The following is a 21,680-nucleotide window of genomic DNA, read 5'->3' as shown; positions in this document are numbered from 1 at the left end:
CATTGTACAAACTAATAATTGCAAACTATTTTGTTTTTAATTTTAAATTATTATATAATTAAGATAACACTAAATCTCTGATTCTTACCTATTTCATTTTCAGTGTTATTTCGTCTTACCTGCAGGTCTGTAGTCCTGCAACATCTTGAAGAATTCATTGTTAACCTGTATTCCTGGATGTTGCCTATCAATAACGTCTATCGATCCGTGACTACCATATTCCCTCTTCAAGAGAGGAGAGTTCGAATTCGACGGTCGACCGTTATGTTCAAGGAGTTCTAAACTAGAATTGCTGCGGCAGAGATGCTCGGGAGCATACAGTTGTGGTTTCCTGGGGGCTGGATGATGATGATGCCTGTCGTTGAAGGAAGACCTTGAATTTAAATTGAAATTTATTGTTCAAAATAACTGAATTCGAATATTAATTAATAAGTAAAAGTACATTTGTTGTCTCCAATTGGAAAACATTCAACTATTTAAGCACGATAGAGTAATAATACCAGTTTTCTAATACAAAATTATTACGAAATAATCTAAGTATTCCTTAAAATTTTCATAAACGTATATGAACTAATACAAGGTCTTCGTCTTTTATTGGTTTTCTATAACTATAGAAAAAGGTTTGGACAGACCAAAAGCTCTGTGTTTTTAAGATTACATAGCCGTGTTTTAAGATTTGTTTCTTAATAAGTTTCGTTAAATTCAGAAATTATGTTTTATTTTGATTCCAAGAATCTCTTCTTTAGAAAAGTATTTCTGACAGTAGACAAAGTTTTTGTAATGGTTTGAAGTGATAAGGATAACTCTAAAATGAGTCGAAGCGCACCATAAGAAATAGGTTTACAAAAAACATATTTAATGTACCTTTTATATGACAAAAATAATAAAAAAAAGTATTGGTAATTATTTAAAATCAACATCTAAACCCATATACCAAATTTCGAAATCAGAATACCGTAAAAGACCCTTATTTGCGCTTCCTTCTAATCTTCTAATAGTTATCCAATCCAATATTATTTCTAATTGCGTCTTCTAATGAACTAATAAAAAAGTAAAATATATCTTATGAGATCATCATCATTCAGCCTTATCTCGACCACTGCTGGTCATAAGCCTCCTCCAAATGCTACCAGTTTTCTCTGCTCTGAGCGGTTGCTACCCAATTTGTTCGTATTCTTTTAATATCGTCAGTCCATCTCGTAGGGGGTCTTCCTGGATTTCGTCTGCCTGTTCTCGATCTCCAATCTAGAATTCTTTTTGTCCATCGGTTATCTTGTATCTATGATATCTTTAACTCCAGATTGTCTGCGCAATTCGACCTTCCTTATCCCATCCCTCATAGTGATGCCAAGCATAGTCCTTTCCATTTTACGCTGTGTAATTTGCAATTTAAGTATTGATCTTCTAGTTAATGTCAGGGTCTCCGCGCCATATGTCAGGACTGGGAGGACGCATTGGTTAAATGCTTTTCTCTTAAGGTCGATTTGCACATCTCCTTTGAACACATCTCGCAATGTACCAAACGAAGCCCATCCTAGGGTCGTTCTTCGAGACAGTTCTGTTGTTTGGTTGCCTCTAGTAATTTTTATCTCATGACCCAGATACGAGTTCGTGATCCAGCAATGGAAAAAATTTTAGCGTTGTCATTATGGATCGAAGGCCGCAACCAAAATATGGTGCTACTAAATGGTCCAATAGTTCAGAAGAAGACATACATTTTAAAAAACTTGATGGTGGTTGTGGTGGTGAATGTTCAGATTAAGGATTTCAAGTATCGGAAGGTTGGTTCAATGAATTTAAGGTGAGACAATCATAGCATTGATATCATTGGAGAAGCTGCACCTGCAGATACTCTTAGATTATTTATTAAATTTTGCATAAATGAAAATGATTTAGTACCAACCTATTGTTGGTGAGTCCCACGTTATTCCAAGCTCGATGAACATGAGTGTTATAGTAGTCTACAGCCTGGGCGGTTCTGTCTCGAATTCTGTTGCCGGTCGGTGGCGCTGCTGTTGAGAGCGGCGCTCTAGGCGGCGCGGGCCCACATTCTTGCAGGCCGATCATCCCATCACGCTGTAACAAAAACTAGATTTAATACGTTTATAGACTCTCCAAAAATATATCACGAGTATGGTCTCAGCAGAAGTACCTGGCCAGTCCTAGAAATGGCGGTAGTTGCTTCAAAAAATTACACTGTTTCAAGTTTAGGCATTAGTCCAACTAATAGAAAAGATGAACTAGATTCTACTCTGGGTGAATCTGTTCCTTCGTTATCAACAGTAAGTTATTGGGTACCATTAAACTAGGCCGTACGACCTGCTAAGATCAGCATCGCAGTGGTCGACAAAATGAGGTGACGACTCCAGAAATGTTGAAGAAAATACACAAAACGGTACTGGATGAGTGTCGACTGAAAGTGCACGAGCTAGTAGGCATTTCAAAGAGTGCGGTACATCGCATATTAAGTAAAAATTTGGACATGAGAAAGCTGTGAGCCAGATGGGTGCCGTGTTTGCTCACAATGGACCAAAAACAGAGTCGTGAAGATGTTTCCATCGAGTGTTCGGCAATGTTTCAAATAAATAAAGTCGTTTCATAACGATGGATAAAACATGGGTCCAACAATTCACACCCATATCAAAAGAACAATCAAGGAGAACCGGCTCCAAAGAAGGCAAAGACCGTTCCATCTGCAGGCAAGGTCATGGCGACGGTTTTTTGGGATACGAATGGATTCAAATACGTCTGACCTGGCTAAAAGCAACCGAGCAAAAATCATTTTCATATTTTTAAAGGTATCCTCGTAAAAAATGATATATAAGGGCCTGCAACGGTCAAATTTTTTACAAAAAAATTAATATCTCAAAAAGTATGTATGCACGCAAAACCCAAACGTAGAAATTTTCAAGATTTTACCAAAAGTATTTTGCCATTTATACAAATAGTTTCAACTCGACGTGGGACACCCTGTATACACACACACACACACATACATACACACACATACACACACACACACACACACACACACACACACACATACACACACGCCAAAGTATGGTATTACCCATTCTATTTTTAAATTTCATCAACACCGCGTTTCTGTTTTAAATGGATAATAAGGTGTATGATAGATAATTTCAATTTTGATTATATCTGTCATGCAATCCGTAAACCAGCTGACTCATAATGGTACCGATTCAATTGGTAGTAGCTCCGATGTCCAGGTTCACCGAGCGTGACAATTTTAACACTATCAAGATTACGTAAAAGCAAAAGAGAAGTTAGATGAGTTGTGACTAACATTTGTTTAATTGGACCCACACACCTTGAATTCAATGAGTCATTTTGTAGGATAGATATTGTTTTGAATTAATATATATGTATTTTCTATTTATTATAATAAACATATTTTATTAGTGTTTTGTGTTACCCGTAATTGTGTATGAAGTAACAGGAAAATTGCGCAAATACTCGAAAATCACAGAATTTCAAGTTTATAGAGAAAACAATTAAAATTCAATTTTAGTCACCACCTTTAAAGGGTGATATCTCGGAAAGGGGTGGACTGAGAAAATTTTGTTATAGGAAAGACTAATCTTACTTTCATAAGAGCAATCACCTCCTGAATTTTGTCGCATAAATTTGGAAATACCCTGTATATTCTTATTTGAAAAATGACTAAAAAGTATTCTAAATAGAGAGAGAGATTCGTTGTACTAATTTGGTGGGATAAGGAAGATTTTTGTAAGGAATGTGGTTTGTTTGAGTAGGCCCCGATATAGGAATAGCTCCTCTGCAGGGCTGGGGTTGTAGTGGTTTCGTTGGGGTTTGTTTGTCCAACTATTTCTAACGGGGGATTTTGGCTGAAGAAAACGAAGTGAAACTTGTAAGTAAAAACGGCTGTTCTCGTTTTTTTTTTGGATTTTTGAGATTTTTTTGTTTATTTTAATTCATTTTGGGGTGGGTGGGTACATCTGCGGATGTATTATTCCCTATCGTCGGCCATTTGGCTGAAAAGTATTCTCCGACAGCGATATTCATATACCAAGGAGAGTTCCAAAGAAGCGTTTACAATACTTATTCTTATAATAAATATATAGTCCGGTCAAATTAGACCAAAAATAAACGTGAAGCTACATAAATTTCCATCAAGCTGAAAATCGGTAAAATTGTTTAAAATATAATTAAAAAAGAAATTTGAAAGTTCCCCTTCATTCCCGTCTATCGGAAAAAATTTTATTCACGGTCAAAAGTCAAAAAATGGATTTATCGCGATTTTCAGCAAAATGGTAAGTTCTATCACAAAAATAGCTCAGACAAAAATTGTAGATCATAACATTATCTACAAAAAACGTATGAATACTTTTTTTCCTATGAGCCGCCGTTTCTGAGATATAACGATTCAAAGTTGTAAAAGTTGTAATCGTCATAAAGTGCGCCACGTATATAGTTGAGTTACATGTTTATAATATATTTTTGTGCATGGGTCTTATACCTGCTGTAATAAATTAAATACCGTTATTCTTGAGCGCTAAATGGTAGTGAAAACACGTGTTTAACCTAACCTATATCGTGCTGTTTTGAGTGATATAACAAAAATGTCAGAATATTGTTTTATTTCTGCCAAACTTTGAACTGAAAGTGAAATTATTACTGTTGAACGTGGTATGAAGTAATGCAAGTATCGAGAGAACAGATAAATTTACGGACTATCTTAAAAATCGGAAATTTTTTAATTCAAATCGCTTTTATATTCTTAATCTCTGCCACTTTCCATTATTTTGCAATAGTTTCAAATTGAACACGATCACAACAGTCCCTTAGAATAAGTCTACGAGGGAAACCAAGTTAAAAAACGGGCAAATTACACTACCTCATATTATGACGATTACAACTTTTTGAATCATTATATCTCAGAAACAGTGGCTCGTAAGAAAATAAGTATCGATACGTGTTTTGTAGACAATTTTATGATGTACAATTTTTGTCTAAGATAATTTTATGATTGAACTTACCGTTTTTCTGAAAATCGCGAAAAACCAATTTTTGAACAAGGGAATGATTGAGAGCTTTCAAATTGTATTTTCAATTATATATAAGACAGTTTTACTAATTTTCAGCTTGGTAGGAATTTATGTAAGTTCGTATGTCTAAATTGACCGGACTAATAGAGAATTTAACAAGTTAGTAACCGGGGTAAAAATCAGTGTTTCATCAAGGAAAAATCTGTCTCATTATTTGAATTAAATAAAAAAACTAATTTGAATTCGACTGTTACATTCGCTGTTGTGTGCTTTTTAGTTTTTTACTTCAGTTAGCGATTTTTGTGTGCTAATCGTCACTGCGACATTATTTGAAAAATTTGCAACTGATCAGCTCCTACCAAACATTCCGCCAAATTCAAGTCATTGTTATGGATAATGCACCTGAGCCCAAATAATGGTTTTACTAAAGTATCAAAAAGCTTGTTCGGTTAAAACCGTAGAATTTGATGGGCTGTAGCTCGAATATCAATGTTTTGTATGATTATTTAATAAACACAATGATCATTGGAAACCGACACTCTTTATGAGACACCCTGTATAAAAATCAGAGAGAGAAAGTGATAAGTTTTATTGCCACAAGAAACTTTTACAATTTTATGGACAAAACAACGCAATTTTAAATTAGATAATATAAATAAAATAAATATTTGGTTTAATAATAAATATTAACATCTTATCGATACTAAATATTGAATTATGCTAGTCCATGGTAGATTGTAAAATTCTGCCACAGAAAAATAAGGCAGAAATACCTCTGGCAATCTCCGGAACTTATTGAATGTATTTTGCCACTTTTAATTCGGAAGGTAGCTGATTGAATAATTTTTTGGCATTGAAGATGATGGAATTTTTTACCAAATCAGAGGTGGGTATTGTTAAATAAATGTCCAAATTTGTTTTTCTACTAGAGCAGTCTTGTCAAAGATAAGGGGCCGGAAGCGGCCCGCGGGTTGTATCAATAAGGCCCGCGATCGCAATGTGTCACATAAAGAAGAATTTAGAGCTTTTAGACTTCATTTAATTCCTCTACGGATGTTTTAAATACTCGTACCCTCAAGTCTACGGCGTTGTAACTAAATTAAAACAGAAAACATCAGGGAATTTTTTGGGATTTCACTGTATAATTAATTTGAAATCATTAGCATCCAAACATTTAAAAACGGACCTATAATTAAAATTGTAAAGTTTATAAGGAGCAGAGGACTAAATCACTGACAGTTCAGGGAATTTTTACAACATTTGGACGAAAAGTTTTCTGATGTCCCTTATTTCACCGAAGTTCGTTGGCTCAGTCGAGGAGTTTTTTTAGAAAGATTTTTTGTATTACGTGACCCTATTCAAGCTTAAATGTTAGAAAAAGGCAAACCAATTGATTATGACAATGATTGGTTGATTGATTGTGCCTTTTTGGTATATATGAATAAACACTTGACTGATCTGGATATAAATTTACAGAGTAAAAATCTGATTTTCTCTCAAATGTATTCATATATTCAAGCCTTTGAAACAAAGTTGATGCTGTGGGAAAATCAGGTAAAAAATCAAACTTTGGACCATTTCCCTCATTTAAAATCATTTGGCAAAGTGAACCAAAAAAATTGGATGAAAATTCTCAACTTCTGAAAAATTTGATTACGGAATTCAACAATCGTTTTGAAGCTTCACAGGCTCCAGTTCATTTGCAAATGGAGTTGATAGATCTTCAATCGGACAGTATTTTGAAAGAAAAATTTAATGAGATTAGCACTTTTACATTTTATACAGAATATTTCAAGAGTTTGTATAATTACCTATACCTATATCTGTACCAGGCCATAATATTGCCCCATTGCCCCCCCCTTAGTCTTAAGCCAGCGACGCCCTTGTTTTTATGCGCGAAAATTGCGCAAATAACGAATCATGAGGAGGAATTTTTATTAGAAACAATATATTTATTGTTAACAAAATTTGAACACATAAACCACTTACTCAAGATAATAATCGTAATTTAATTTGTAAGAAAATTCGTTGAGATATTCAGTGGAACAGAAAAATATTATTGTTTTAGCAGACCTATGTTCGAATGAAATTTTGTAATTAATTTTCCAGAAATTTATATAATACAACAAATTCGTTGCAAAAAAAATATATTTGCAAACACCGTTGAGTAACCGATATTTTAAGAAATTCGCAATCTGTTTGAATTTCTATTAAGTAACATGTGGGAATAAGTTAACATTAATCACTACTTGTATCCATAAATTCGTCATGGGAATCGAGTAGTAAATTAATACTTATTAGAGATGAAGTAATTGTGGGCGAATTATTATTCAATTTTCAAACCATCTCTCGCAATAAGATCCAATTTGTATGCACCTAAATATTAACATCTAGAATATATTTGAAGTAGACACCAAAATGAAATAAACTCGATTAACCGGACTAATTATAGGGATTCGAATAATCGATTGTACGAAGAAAAGCGTGTTTTGTGAAATAAAATAAGTTCAATAATGGTAATATTTATTAACAAATAATAATATTATTCATCAATAATAATAATAAGTTTAATTTGGTTAAAAATTTTTGATAATTGGCGTATGACGTAAGTTACTTTTTCTCTTCATTGCTGCTATATCACGAATTCGTTGCAGCTGTAGTAAACTCACAGAATCACTCTGTTGAGAGCTGTTTCCAGAGCCTGAAGTACTTCATCATGAGATGGCCTACATCATTTTCCACGTCTAGATTTTCTTTTATTTCATCTTCTTGCATTTCCTGCTGTCCATTTATCTGCAATATGTTTTCTATGATTTCGCCATACGATATAATCTGAAAGCCTTGATCATTACTGTCACAAGTGAAACACTCTTTGATATCATCATCACAATCCTGGCATATTTGTATATTTAACATTAGTTCATTCATATCCTCGAGAATAAAATCACCAATATTGGTTATTGAATTTTCATTCTCCCGATTAAGTACTCTGTTCCAAGCCTTGTTTAAAGTTATCTTTTTAAGCAAATCCCAACCATCTAATAACACTCCTTTACATTCATTCCCTTCGAAAATGATAAAACGACTTCTACATCATCTTCATCAACAGATACAACCGTACGTTATAGTTATTTGTATGCCAAGGACTGAAAGTGCTACACTTTGTTGGACGAGAAAAATTTCAGAAAATTAAAAATTTAAGGTTATGCAAAATCATCGAAGTGAAACTGTCAACTGTCAACATTCTCCAGAGCGTTCCGAAAGTGTTTTGCTGTCACTTTCACTACATGGAACACTCAAAACGCAACTTTCGGTATGTAAATGAATACAAAACGAACAACTTTCAGATGGCGTCGTCTAAAAAAGTTGTTTTCTATAAAGTCGTTTCAATAATATTGATCCATTGGTTGTAGCAAGGATGTCACATTAGAAGGCAACAATTTTACTTTAAACTTTTCATTTTCTCACTCTAACAATTCAACCGAAGGATGGGTTGGCTCATTATCTATGAATGAATATTTCAAAGTTCAACCATGCGTTTTTTTGATTTTTATAAATTAAGTGCACTTTAATATTTTTAAAACATATTTTGATTTTCCGATGAGTATTTCATGGTTTCCGGTAGCGTTAGCGCAGACTAATATAGTTACTCGCTCTTTGGTAGTTTTAAGTCCTGGAGCTGAATTCTCTCGCCTAAAAACTGAATATTTCGAAAGTAATGATTTCCAGTTTAATCCGGTTTCAACAAAATTATAAACAAAATCGAAGTCGCAGATATTTTCATCCAATTTCTTCTTAAAATTATTTGCTGCATCTACATTAGCTGACATTTTTTCACCTGGTATTTAGGATCTGTATAACCATCCGTATTCAGTGCAAAATCCGTTTGAGTAGGTAAATCGTTGGTAACTGATCAAGAACAAGTATTAAAAATCTAGGAATAACTAAATAAATATTATGGATCAATTAACACACAAAAAAGTAATAAAAATCAAAAGTTGTTGTAGATCATGTTTAAAATTTGAAATTTCCACCGAAAATTGAACGAGAAGTTTTGAAAGTGTGATCAAAATCTAGCTCCGATCAACAATCACCTGACATCAGATCGTAGTTTCTGAGAAGCGCTAATATACGACCTTTGTGGCAAATTAATTCTAATAACACCAATATATTTCATTCACCCTGTAGCCGCCTATAAAACAATCCCTTATTATAGGGTACAAGGATATAAATGAGCTGATTTTGACATGGTATTGATACGGCCTATTCTAACTAAAACAAATGATGTTATTAATTAGAAAAATTGTATGTGCATGTAACAAAAACCTCAATAACCTAGTGACTACGTAGTAATCTATTAACAATAATGATCTTTTATCTTTTCGCAAGGTTTCCAGGCTAACTTGTTATCATTATAATAGGTCTGCATACAATAGATATTTCAATTAACGTTATAATTAAAAAATAATAATCTATTAATATCATGTGAATAGCAGGAAGTCCGTAATTGCAAACTTCCATGAAAAAATAAACTATGAAATTTTAAGAACAGATTAAACTGTAAAATAAAATGTAGTTTATAGCTCTGTTATAGGAAGATTAAAATATATATATAGCGTATGGAGTTTTAATACCCGGTGTAAAGAAAGAAATGTCTTATACATACATCTAAACAGAATTTAATTTATTATACTTAGTCATAAACAATATAGTAAACGAAATAATAAAATCTATAATAACAACCATACTTCCTATGAGAGGGAAGGGAGAGAGAGAGAAATGCTTTATTGTCAAAAAAATTGAGACAATTTATAGACAAAGGCTTGTAAAAACTAAAAAACAAACAAAAACAAATAACTATAATTTATTTCAGAAAGGTATAGGGTAATAAAACGTCATTAGGTATGCAAAGGGACCACAGAGTGACCCAACGAATATTTAAGCCACTTTCATAGTTTGGCATTGATTTCATTGTACAATTCTTTTTTTTATCAAGTGCAGCCGTTCGCGGAAAAACGCAATTAATGCGAAATTCATATAAAGCTAGCATAAAATTTTGATAAACCAATGAATATCGAGTCAACTAGTGAACCAAAATTTGTTGTACTACCGATAATTAAAAAAAAGACCGGACGAATTTTTTAAACTAGCAGTAATTTTCTTCAACATGCTAGCTTGAACTCGACTTGTTACAGGTACACGAAAAATGGAGAGAAGACTTAGTTGCTACATTGAACAATGTTCAAATGGGCCTAAAGAATAAGCAACAAAATCGATTTTTAAATGTGGTCCTTTTGAGATATTTTTTAAACGGCTCTACTGATCGATTTCAAAAACTTATCAGTTCTTAAACCCAAAAAACCACGTCGATCGCCGCCAGTCTGGTCGGAATTAGTTGATTTGTTTGTGAGTTATCGTTGGAGAAAGAAAACCGAAAATAAGTTTTTTCTTCAACTTTCCGCTAAGAAAATTGAAAATTCTCAAAAATCGGGTAGTTATTGGTTTTACCCCGTTTTTCGAAATAAGTTTTCCTCAGATCTCGACGTTTAGAGATCCCAGGAAGCTTCCTTGAATATTTCCGCGATTATGTCCGTATGTATGTGACCCTCTTATACCTTTTGAATGGCTCGACCGATTCCGTCGCGGTTGGAGCCATTCGAATTGGTTGACACAACTAGTGGATTTTAAGAAATCTCAAAAAAACCACGAATGTTTTTTTCAAATGTGGTTTTTTTGAAATAACCTTTAAACGGCTTTATCGATCGATTCCAAAAACGAATCAGCTTTTAACATCATTAAACCACGTTGATTGCCGCCAAGCAGGTGAAAATCGGTTGATTTGTTCGAGAGATATCGTGAACGAAAGAAAACTGAACAAAGGTTTTTTTCTACATAGCTTCGACATTTCTTTTCGGATCGTTTTTGACGAAAGAAAATAATTATTAGAGCTTAAAAAACTGCGTCTATTGCCGACAAAAACGTGAGAATCGGTTGATTGCTTCGAGAGATATCGTTATCGAAAAATTTGGGAACAATTTTACATAACTTCGAAATTTTTTTTCGAGTCGTTTTTGATGAAATAGAATAATTATTAGAGCGCAAAAAACCACGTTGATTGGTGCTGATCGGAAGTATCGACCGATTTTTAATTTCCATGTTGTTGTTTATTCTTTAGACTCATTTGAACATTGTTTAATGTAGCAAAGAAATTTCTTCAGCATTTGTTGTTCAACAAGTCCAGTTCAAGGTAGCGTGTACTAGAAAAATTGTTGCTGATCGAAAGGAGCGGCCGATTTTTAGTTCCTATTTTGTTGCTCATTCTTCAGCCTCATTTGAACATTGTTCAATGTAGCAACTAAATCTTCTCTCCATTTTTCGTATAACAAGTCGAGTTCAAGCTAGCATTTGTCAAGAATATTACTGCTAGTATAAAAAATTCGTCCGGTCTTTATTTCTAATTATTGGTCGTACTTACAGCAACAAAAAAGCTACAAATTTTGAATATTTTTGCTAATTTGATGGTGCTACCTTGATAGAGCTCTGAAATTGGAGTAGCGTACTTACGAATTAGGCAAACGGATTCAAAGATTAATAAGGAAGAATCGGTCTTGTGCAAGAGCTCCTATAAAGCAAGGTAAAGACCTTTTTTGATAATACAAAATTGATTATCGTAGATTTCACATTGTTTAGCAGTTTTTGATTCATAGAAATACATTTAGCATTTGTTTATTTGATTATTTCTCAAAACCTTGCAGTGGACTATGTTGTTTTACATACACACCATACAAGAAATGACAAAGTTCATTATATTTTTGATAAAAAGAAAAATCTGACAACGATGTGAATACTACCACAAACAAAAACAGTCACGCTCAAAATGTAAAGAAAATGAATTACTTTTACACGTATTGTATGTGCTGAGGAATTTATTCTAAAGCGACGGTTTATTCATTGAATTCCTTCAAACCCAGGTAGTTTTACTCTGTTCTGTAAGCGAGGGTGTGTATATTTATAAATAAATCCGATACAACTACAAAAAAATTTCTCATATAGATGAACGAATTTATAATATGAAATCCGGTATATCACTCAATTTTGAGACCATAGAAACGGGGAAAATTAATATGAAGTTTGTTGTAATAATTTTTATGTTTATGTTTATATAAAACAAATATTTCAAAATATTCTTTTCTTTTAAAACGTCAGTTCAATCAAATGTCAAATGTGGAAGAACAGAGTAATTGGGAGTATCTCTAGTATCGGGATTGTCAACCGTGGGCGTGTTTGTTTACAAATAATTTACAAATCTTTGCCATTACGGTTAAGGGTTAATTGGTGGTGAAAGTAGAAGTTCAGATCCTTAAGAGAAAGTCTACGCGTGGGGAAAGCAGCAGTTGAAGTCATACAGGAGGATGTATGGTCGCAAAGTCACAACAATACAATTCACACCATCTGATGACTTCTTCGAGAATGTAAATTTAATTAGAATGATTAGAGTAATTGCGAAAGCTTGAAAAAAATTATAAATTTTGAAAGGTTTAATATCGCAAACTATTGGGTCCACAGAGATTGTTCTAATTTCATATTGTAGCAAATACAGTTTACTTCAAGAACGATCCAAAAAAGTTTTTCCAAAAAGTAATCCTTTACGATTATTATCGCCAAAATTTGAAAAAATAATGATTTTTCCTATTTTTAACAAAGTTGCGTTCGGTGCTCGAGGTCACAAACTTGTATTATTCATCATAAACATGTCTGCAAAAAATCAATACTACCGGGTTTCAAAAACCAATTCTGTACGGTAATAATCGCTGAAATTTGAAGAAAAAAAAAACGATTTTTTGGGTTTTTTTCGATTTTTTACTTAGGTGCGCTCGACACTCGAGGTCGCAAACTTGGATTATTCATTAAACCCACAATATAAACAAATCTGCAAAAAATCAGAACTACCGGATATCAAAAACTAGTCCTTTAGGGTTAAATTTGCCAAAATTTGGAAAAAATAAAGATTTTTACGCCGTTTTTTTTTGATTTTTGATGAAATTGCGAACGGCGCTCGAGGTCACAAACTTGGATTATTCATCAGGCCAACATCATATACAAGTCTACAAAAAATCAGAACTACCGGATTTCAAAAACTAGTCCTTTAGGGTTAAATTTGCCAAAATTTGGAAAAAATAAAGATATTTACGCTGTTTTTTCGATTTTTGAGCAAGTAGCGTACGGCGCTCGAGGTCACAAACTTGGATTATTTATCAGGTCAACATCACAAACAAGTCTACAAAAAATCAGAACTACCGGATTTCAAAAACTAGTTCTTTAGTGTTAAATTTGCCAAAATTTGGAAAAAATAAAGATTTTTACGCTGTTTTTTCGATTTTTGATGAAATTGCGTACGGCGCTCGAGGTCACAAACTTGGATTATTCATCAGGCCAACATCATATACAAGTCTACAAAAAATCAGAACTACCGGATTTCAAAAACTAGTCCTTTAGTGTTAAATTTGCCAAAATTTGGAAAAAATAAAGATTTTTACGCCGTTTTTTTTGATCTTTGACGAAGTTACGTACGGTGTTCGAGGTCACAAGCTTGGATTATTTATCAGGTCAACATCATAAACAAGTCTACAAAAAATCAGAACTACCGGATTTCAAAAACTAGTCCTTTAGTGTTAAATTTGTCAAAATATGGAAAAAATAAAGATTTTTACGCTGTTTTTTCGATTTTTGATGAAATTGCGTACGGCGCTCGAGGTCACAAACTTGGATTATTCATCAGGCCAACATCATATACAAGTCTACAAAAAATCAGAACTACCGGATTTCAAAAACTAGTCCTTTAGGGTTAAATTTGCCAAAATTTGGAAAAAATAAAGATATTTACGCTGTTTTTTCGATTTTTGAGCAAGTAGCGTACGGCGCTCGAGGTCACAAACTTGGATTATTTATCAGGTTAACATCACAAACAAGTCTACAAAAAATCAGAACTACCGGATTTCAAAAACTAGTCCTTTAGGGTTAAATTTGCCAAAATTTGGAATAAATAAAGATATTTACGCTGTTTTTTCGATTTTTGAGCAAGTAGCGTACGGCGCTCGAGGTCACAAACTTGGATTATTTATCAGGTCAACATCATAAACAAGTCTACAAAAAATCAGAACTACCGGATTTCAAAAACTAGTCCTTTAGGGTTAAATTTGCCAAAATTTGGAATAAATAAAGATTTTTACGCTGTTTTTTCGATTTTTGATGAAATTGCGTACGGCGCTCGAGGTCACAAACTTGGATTATTCATCAGGCCAACATCATATACAAGTCTACAAAAAATCAGAACTACCGGATTTCAAAAACTAGTCCTTTAGGGTTAAATTTGCCAAAATTTGGAAAAAATAAAGATATTTACGCTGTTTTTTCGATTTTTGAGCAAGTAGCGTACGGCGCTCGAGGTCACAAACTTGGATTATTTATCAGGTTAACATCACAAACAAGTCTACAAAAAATCAGAACTACCGGATTTCAAAAACTAGTCCTTTAGGGTTAAATTTGCCAAAATTTGGAATAAATAAAGATATTTACGCTGTTTTTTCGATTTTTGAGCAAGTAGCGTACGGCGCTCGAGGTCACAAACTTGGATTATTTATCAGGTCAACATCATAAACAAGTCTACAAAAAATCAGAACTACCGGATTTCAAAAACTAGTCCTTTAGTGTTAAATTTGTCAAAATATGGAAAAAATAAAGATTTTTACGCTGTTTTTTCGATTTTTGATGAAATTGCGTACGGCGCTCGAGGTCACAAACTTGGATTATTCATCAGGCCAACATCATATACAAGTCTACAAAAAATCAGAACTACCGGATTTCAAAAACTAGTCCTTTAGGGTTAAATTTGCCAAAATTTGGAAAAAATAAAGATATTTACGCTGTTTTTTCGATTTTTGAGCAAGTAGCGTACGGCGCTCGAGGTCACAAACTTGGATTATTTATCAGGTCAACATCACAAACAAGTCTACAAAAAATCAGAACTACCGGATTTCAAAAACTAGTCCTTTAGGGTTAAATTTGCCAAAATTTGGAATAAATAAAGATATTTACGCTGTTTTTTCGATTTTTGAGCAAGTAGCGTACGGCGCTCGAGGTCACAAACTTGGATTATTTATCAGGTCAACATCACAAACAAGTCTACAAAAAATCAGAACTACCGGATTTCAAAAACTAGTCCTTTAGTGTTAAATTTGCCAAAATTTGGAAAAAATAAAGATTTTTACGCTGTTTTTTCGATTTTTGATGAAATTGCGTACGGCGCTCGAGGTCACAAACTTGGATTATTCATCAGGCCAACATCATATACAAGTCTACAAAAAATCAGAACTACCGGATTTCAAAAACTAGTCCTTTAGTGTTAAATTTGCCAAAATTTGGAAAAAATAAAGATATTTACGCTGTTTTTTCGATTTTTGAGCAAGTAGCGTACGGCGCTCGAGGTCACAAACTTGGATTATTTATCAGGTCAACATCACAAGCAAGTCTACAAAAAATCAGAACTACCGGATTTCAAAAACTAGTCCTTTAGGGTTAAATTTGCCAAAATTTGGAATAAATAAAGATATTTACGCTGTTTTTTCGATTTTTGAGCAAGTAGCGTACGGCGCTCGAGGTCACAAACTTGGATTATTTATCAGGTCAACATCACAAACAAGTCTACAAAAAATCAGAACTACCGGATTTCAAAAACTAGTCCTTTAGTGTTAAATTTGCTAAAATTTGGAAAAAATAAAGATTTTTACGCTGTTTTTTCGATTTTTGATGAAATTGCGTACGGCGCTCGAGGTCACAAACTTGGATTATTCATCAGGCCAACATCATATACAAGTCTACAAAAAATCAGAACTACCGGATTTCAAAAACTAGTCCTTTAGTGTTAAATTTGCCAAAATTTGGAAAAAATAAAGATATTTACGCTGTTTTTTCGATTTTTGAGCAAGTAGCGTACGGCGCTCGAGGTCACAAACTTGGATTATTTATCAGGTCAACATCACAAACAAGTCTACAAAAAATCAGAACTACCGGATTTCAAAAACTAGTCCTTTAGGGTTAAATTTGCCAAAATTTGGAATAAATAAAGATATTTACGCTGTTTTTTCGATTTTTGAGCAAGTAGCGTACGGCGCTCGAGGTCACAAACTTGGATTATTTATGAGGTCAACATCACAAACAAGTCTACAAAAAATCAGAACTACCGGATTTCAAACACTAGTCCTTTAGGGTTATAATCGTCAAAATTTGAAAAAGAAAAACGATATAAATATCGATAAAGACGCGTCGCATTCTTCGGAGGCGGATTCGTTGAATCATCAGTCTCCGTCAGACCATATTATCCCATTAGTAAAATTCGAATTTTAGTTTATTACAAGAACATATTAGAAGCGCCTCGTACAACGATTATATATTCCTATAGACGTCATTATTACGAAGGTGTAGTTGTCTACTATGCTGATAATGAAGTTATCTTTGATAAGAGTGGAACTTACTATCAGAAAGTAAACACAGGATGCAATATGAAAAAAGATTATTGATCATATTTAGATTACTTGGATAAAATAAAACTATGTAGATATTCAGAAAAATGATATCTAGAGATGAGGTGTTTGAAGTCTGAAACAAATAATACTTCTGTAGATTCTAATTTAGTTCTTGTAGTCTAGGGTATCATTTAGAATGTCAATAGTCGGTAGGTTAGATGAAAAATTTATATAAAAAAAAACGATAACGATATAAAGTTCCAATTAAAAAAAATAACGATGGAAATATAAACGTAAATGAACAAAATAATGATTCACCAACACGTCTTATTTTGAAATTAAAGCGATCCGTCGTCTTTACGTCTTTAAACAAAATAATGCGTCTTTTCCGGAAACCGTACGTTTTTCGGATTCACAGAGTATGCTGAAATTTACTTGGGTACTTAGTTAAAGTTAAAAGAATAGAGATGGGAGAAAATAAAAACGATAACTAAAAGAAAAAAAACGAAACTAGAAATTTGAAAAATTTAAAAACTTATTATGACTTATGTTACACGGTGTCAGTAATGAATGGGTTTGGAATTCGAGTCCTCCATAATTGGATTTCAACTTTCATTTTTTTATTTTTAAATATTTAAAGAAAAATGTCTAGAGAAAATGCTCAATAAAAAATGAACAGTAGAGATGATTACGGAAAATAATTGGAATTAATATTAAAATTAAAAAAAATAATAATAATTAGTATAGTGAAAAAATTTACCAAGAATCAAGCATAATCAAGTCTCACTAAGAAGGAAAAGAATATAGAAAACAAAAATAATGAAAGGAAAAGAAGGAACAAGAATAATGGCAGAAAAAAAATCAAGCCAATCGTAAGGTAAGCATATTGGAAACAGAATTAATGGAAGAAAGAGAAAATAAGAAACAAGAATAATGGGAGAAAAAGAGAATTGAACCGCACATGAAAGAAAAGTATAGTAAACATCAATAATGGAGAAATATATGGAAAATAAGAATAACGGAAGGAAAAGAATATAGGATACAAGAATAATGGAAGAAAAAGAAAATAGAAAACTAGAGTGATGGAAGAGAAAAAATCCGAATCAAAAATAAGACAAAAGCATAAACCAGAATATTTGCTACTCAAGTTTTGAGACATGGCAACAATGAAGTGAATATGTCAAATCTGACATTACCATCATAAATTATAACATTTTTAATAGTGAACGTATTCAGAACGTGTTATCATACGAGTGCTATTATAGATAAAGAACGTTTATTTTGGTCAAAAAATGGAAATGAATCGCGAATTTTTTCGTGCGATGATTTTCTATGAGTTTCGACCTGGATTGAACCAACAGCAGTGTGCCGATCAATTCACTTCGACTTCGAACCATCGCGTTTTGCTGGTTTTCCGAATTCAATCATGATTGCACTTCGCTATAGAATGAATTCCATGCAGGTCGTCCAAAATCGGCTGTTGACCAAGAAAACATCGATACTGTGCGTAAACGGATATCGCAAGATCGTCACGAGACATTATGTGAGATTAAGGCATACTTGGGGTATGGAGGGTAGAGGTAAGGAGGGCCATCTCTTATGAGGGCTTAACCTAAAAACTGTTCGCTTGTAGACGGTAAATTATAATTCAAAATTTGACCAGAATGGCTGTCGGACGAGATATCATATGAACTAAGTTATTTTAGATAGAGTGAAGTATCCAGTGTTAGAAACTTTAATAATTCAAATGACAAGAGTCGTTAATTGAATATTGAATTTGTAAGAATTTTTGTATTTCTTTCCTTCTTTCTCCTTATTCTTAAATTTCTAGCGCTTTATTTAAAATTTACACTAACGCTATAGTAGCACCTCCCTAACGTAAAGGATTTGATGGACGTTTGCGTTGATTGCGTTATTTAAGATCCTTAAAAGCGTTTTTAATAGGGTTAAGTTATCCAAAACAACCCTCTCCACAGCGGAGCAATTACTTATTTATTATTATGAGCTATAACCTCTTCAAGTTATCTTGCTATAAATTTTGAATATGTTTAGTCTGTAAGTTTTTTAGTTTCCACTTCAACCCCATGGAAGTATCGTCTTCAGTTAATTATTATTAATGTGACAATAATGAACCATAAATATATTTATCTAATTTTATAATTATTATTGTATAAGATAAGAACTAATATATAAAGAAGCCTGTGAAACTAATATTTTGTTCATTCAACTGATATTCGTCTAGTACGCCAGTCAGATTGATGTAACTATTTGTAACTTTAAATTATTAAATTCTCAGTTTGCTAATTAAATTGTTTTTAAAAAAGCAAGTTGGTGAATTGAGTAAACTTAGGTAACTGACATACACAGCGAATATTACAAGACAGTTGGTGTTTACTAGTTTAGGATCACACAGCGGTAGAAAAACCGCTTCGTTTATTCAATCCATAAGAATTTATTCCATCAAGTTGAGGAAAGGATGTCGGTCAAGTAGCCGCCACCAAAGTTACTAACAATATGGACTCATTTTATGGTACATTCCGTCACTCTTACTAGAGCCTCGTGCGAAAGGCTCCGAATATTTTTCTTGAGGACTTCAAGAGTGTGAAACTTGTTGATGTGAACCCGATACTTCAAAAAAAAGGGCAAGGAGGGTTAGATCGGGTGATCTCACCGGCCACTGCAAGTTATCAAAACGAGAGAATAAGCGAACTGGTAATGCTTCTTTCAGAAAATCGTTTATGTGCTCGATCATTGTGCGTCGTCCACAGTTGTCGTTTGGCCCATGAGGTTTTCAAAAAAAAAAAAAGGCCCGCTAATCGTCAACCTCAATAGAACGATTGCTTTGGGACTGGCCATCCTCGAGAAGATCTCTTAGTCTCTTCAAGATAAGTATTCAGTTGATGTCGGAAGGCTAGGAAATCTTCGACGGTACTCGAGGACTGAACATCTGCCGTCGACAGTGAACTTACCGATCGCGCAGAACGTTCGGCGTCTTCCTTGCTTATAAGGCTAGGTGTAGATCCAGTAAACCACTTTCTCACTATTGAAACTGAATTGTTCAATATTTATCAATCTTACTCTTACTTTTTCCCCAAAAGATTGTGTCCTGAAATCAGGAGAACAAACACAAACCAACATAGCTCACTTTAATTGAGAAATTGCGTACTCCTCGTAGCACGTCAATGACTTACATTGAATTCACTTATAATTTAAAATAATAAAAGTGATTCCCCGATGTGTGTCTAAGTGTAAATGCAGGTCACAGTTAATAATCAAATGGGTGCTGGTTGAACAATTCACTTAGAGACAACGAAGAGATACGAGACTCTTGGGGCCTTAACCTTTCGCACGCACAACTAATCCAATTTAATATAAACATGCATAAGTAGTTAGTGACATTATTAATGTTAATATACACAAATGAAATTATATAATAAAATGGTCACGAAATGTTTTTACTTAATCAGTGTTTTTAAAATCCTCAACAGTTAGAATACTATGGGGATCCAATAATATGCCGGAATAGCATTACTAACTTTTTTTATATATGTACAGTGTTTTTTTTTATGTTAAAATCCAAGTTAAAAACGTGCAACTGTGGACTTTTGTTTTCTACTTTGCTGAAATATTGAAAACATACTCCAAATGCACGAATGAGATGCATGGTTCATAAATGACATGTCGATTAATGCCAAAAACTCGTTGTGGATACCGTCATCTGTCCAAATCGACAGAAGTAATAAAAAAATTTCAATCTTGTTTGTCTGTGGAAGACGCCATCTCAATTTCAGACACCACCTTTTAAGGGTGACATCTCGGAAAGGAGAAACTTTGACGCATGAATTTAGAAATACCCTGTATATTCTTATCTGAAGAATGACAGTAAAATTAGATATACAGGTTGTCCTAATGAAAATTATAAACAATTTCTTCAAATTTTTTGTTTAAAAAAAGCTTAATTGAAATGAAAAGTTGTTTAGGCGTTTCTCATGATTCTCTAAAATGAGATACAAACAATTACGTCGCACAAATAGTTTCCACATATTATGATAATAACAAAAGTAAATAAGATGGGGGAGAACCATAAGTGAATGCAGCAGATTATAATGTTGAGGTAACAATTACGAAAGTCTAAGCAATACAATGTAGCAATTGACAAACAAATTAGGCTAAAAAAATGTACAAGGTAACCACAATGAGTCGAGTCGATTTTCCAAAGAAATCGTTTCGGTTTTAATATTTTCAATTCTACACGAGTCCAACTTTGAATGACTTTTTTGGAAACTAACATGAATGATGACATTACATGAATCAATTGAAAAATTTATTAATCAACTAGTCAATTGTTAGTAATCAATTCATTAAATATTCCATATGTGAAATATGAGGGTTGTCTGATAAGTTTCCAACTTCCAACTCAGATCAGGAATATCCTACGTATTTATCCTACGACTGGTTCAGAAACCCATTAAATGGTACTCATATGTTGTGAACATTTAATACTAAATTAGACGCCACCAGATTTTTAACGAAGTGTGTTCACTTTATGAAATGAATTAATAGAACTAAATAAACTATCCCCCTAAATATTCCACGAACAAATTTGAATACAGAGTTCCAGGAGATAAATGGAAAAAATCAGGTGGTTCTAGTGATGTCTATATTATGGTATTAAAACGAACATTTTTCATAAAAGTATGGTAAAGCTAATGCTAACACGAGGATGGTCCCAGAAGTAACTGTTTTGATATATTTTAAACATCTAGTTCAGTATCTTGCAAAACTTGGAGTAAATGTATAGACCAGAGCGTCTCTTCTTGTTCTCTTTTGTCCTGGCTTTTTTTTGAACGTATATTGTCAAAGTTGAAGCCAAAATGGACATCACAAACAATAAACGACTCGAGAGATTCACTGAAAAATTGACGACTGATAAAATGTTAAGAGTGGTCATTGAAGGACTATCAATCGATATTATCAATGCAATTATCAATATAATTGATTATTTCGGGACATTTGATGTATATTACTATTGGTAATAAAATCTTCTTCACGTAGTGCGGTCGCAAAATTTTTTATGCGCGCGGCAGTGACAAGCTCAACAGGTTTTACACAAAGTTTCAACTTGCTT

The 21,680-nt window shown here is 33.2% G+C and overlaps 1 protein-coding gene across 9 annotated transcripts in view; it reads right to left on the bottom strand.

Moving 5' to 3' along the window:
* The window catches only part of LOC130448867 (signal-induced proliferation-associated 1-like protein 1), a 96,209-nt gene that overhangs the window by 35,669 nt on the left and 38,860 nt on the right, over window positions 1–21,680 (bottom strand). For all 9 annotated transcript variants that reach the window (XM_056786421.1, XM_056786427.1, XM_056786424.1 and 6 more), the window contains exons 2-3: window positions 1,904–2,076; window positions 120–373 (exon numbers count right to left, since the gene is read on the bottom strand). In XM_056786421.1, the coding sequence (XP_056642399.1) occupies window positions 120–373; window positions 1,904–2,067 (418 nt within the window). In that variant the 5' untranslated portion in view covers window positions 2,068–2,076. The remainder of the gene's footprint in view (window positions 1–119; window positions 374–1,903; window positions 2,077–21,680) is intronic.

Source organism: Diorhabda sublineata, chromosome 9, assembly GCF_026230105.1.
Source record: "Diorhabda sublineata isolate icDioSubl1.1 chromosome 9, icDioSubl1.1, whole genome shotgun sequence".
In the NCBI taxonomy this organism is placed as follows: Eukaryota; Metazoa; Arthropoda; class Insecta; order Coleoptera; family Chrysomelidae; genus Diorhabda; species Diorhabda sublineata.
The sequence above is the reverse complement of the archived record's forward strand: the minus strand, read 5'-3'. Positions and strand labels throughout refer to the sequence as shown.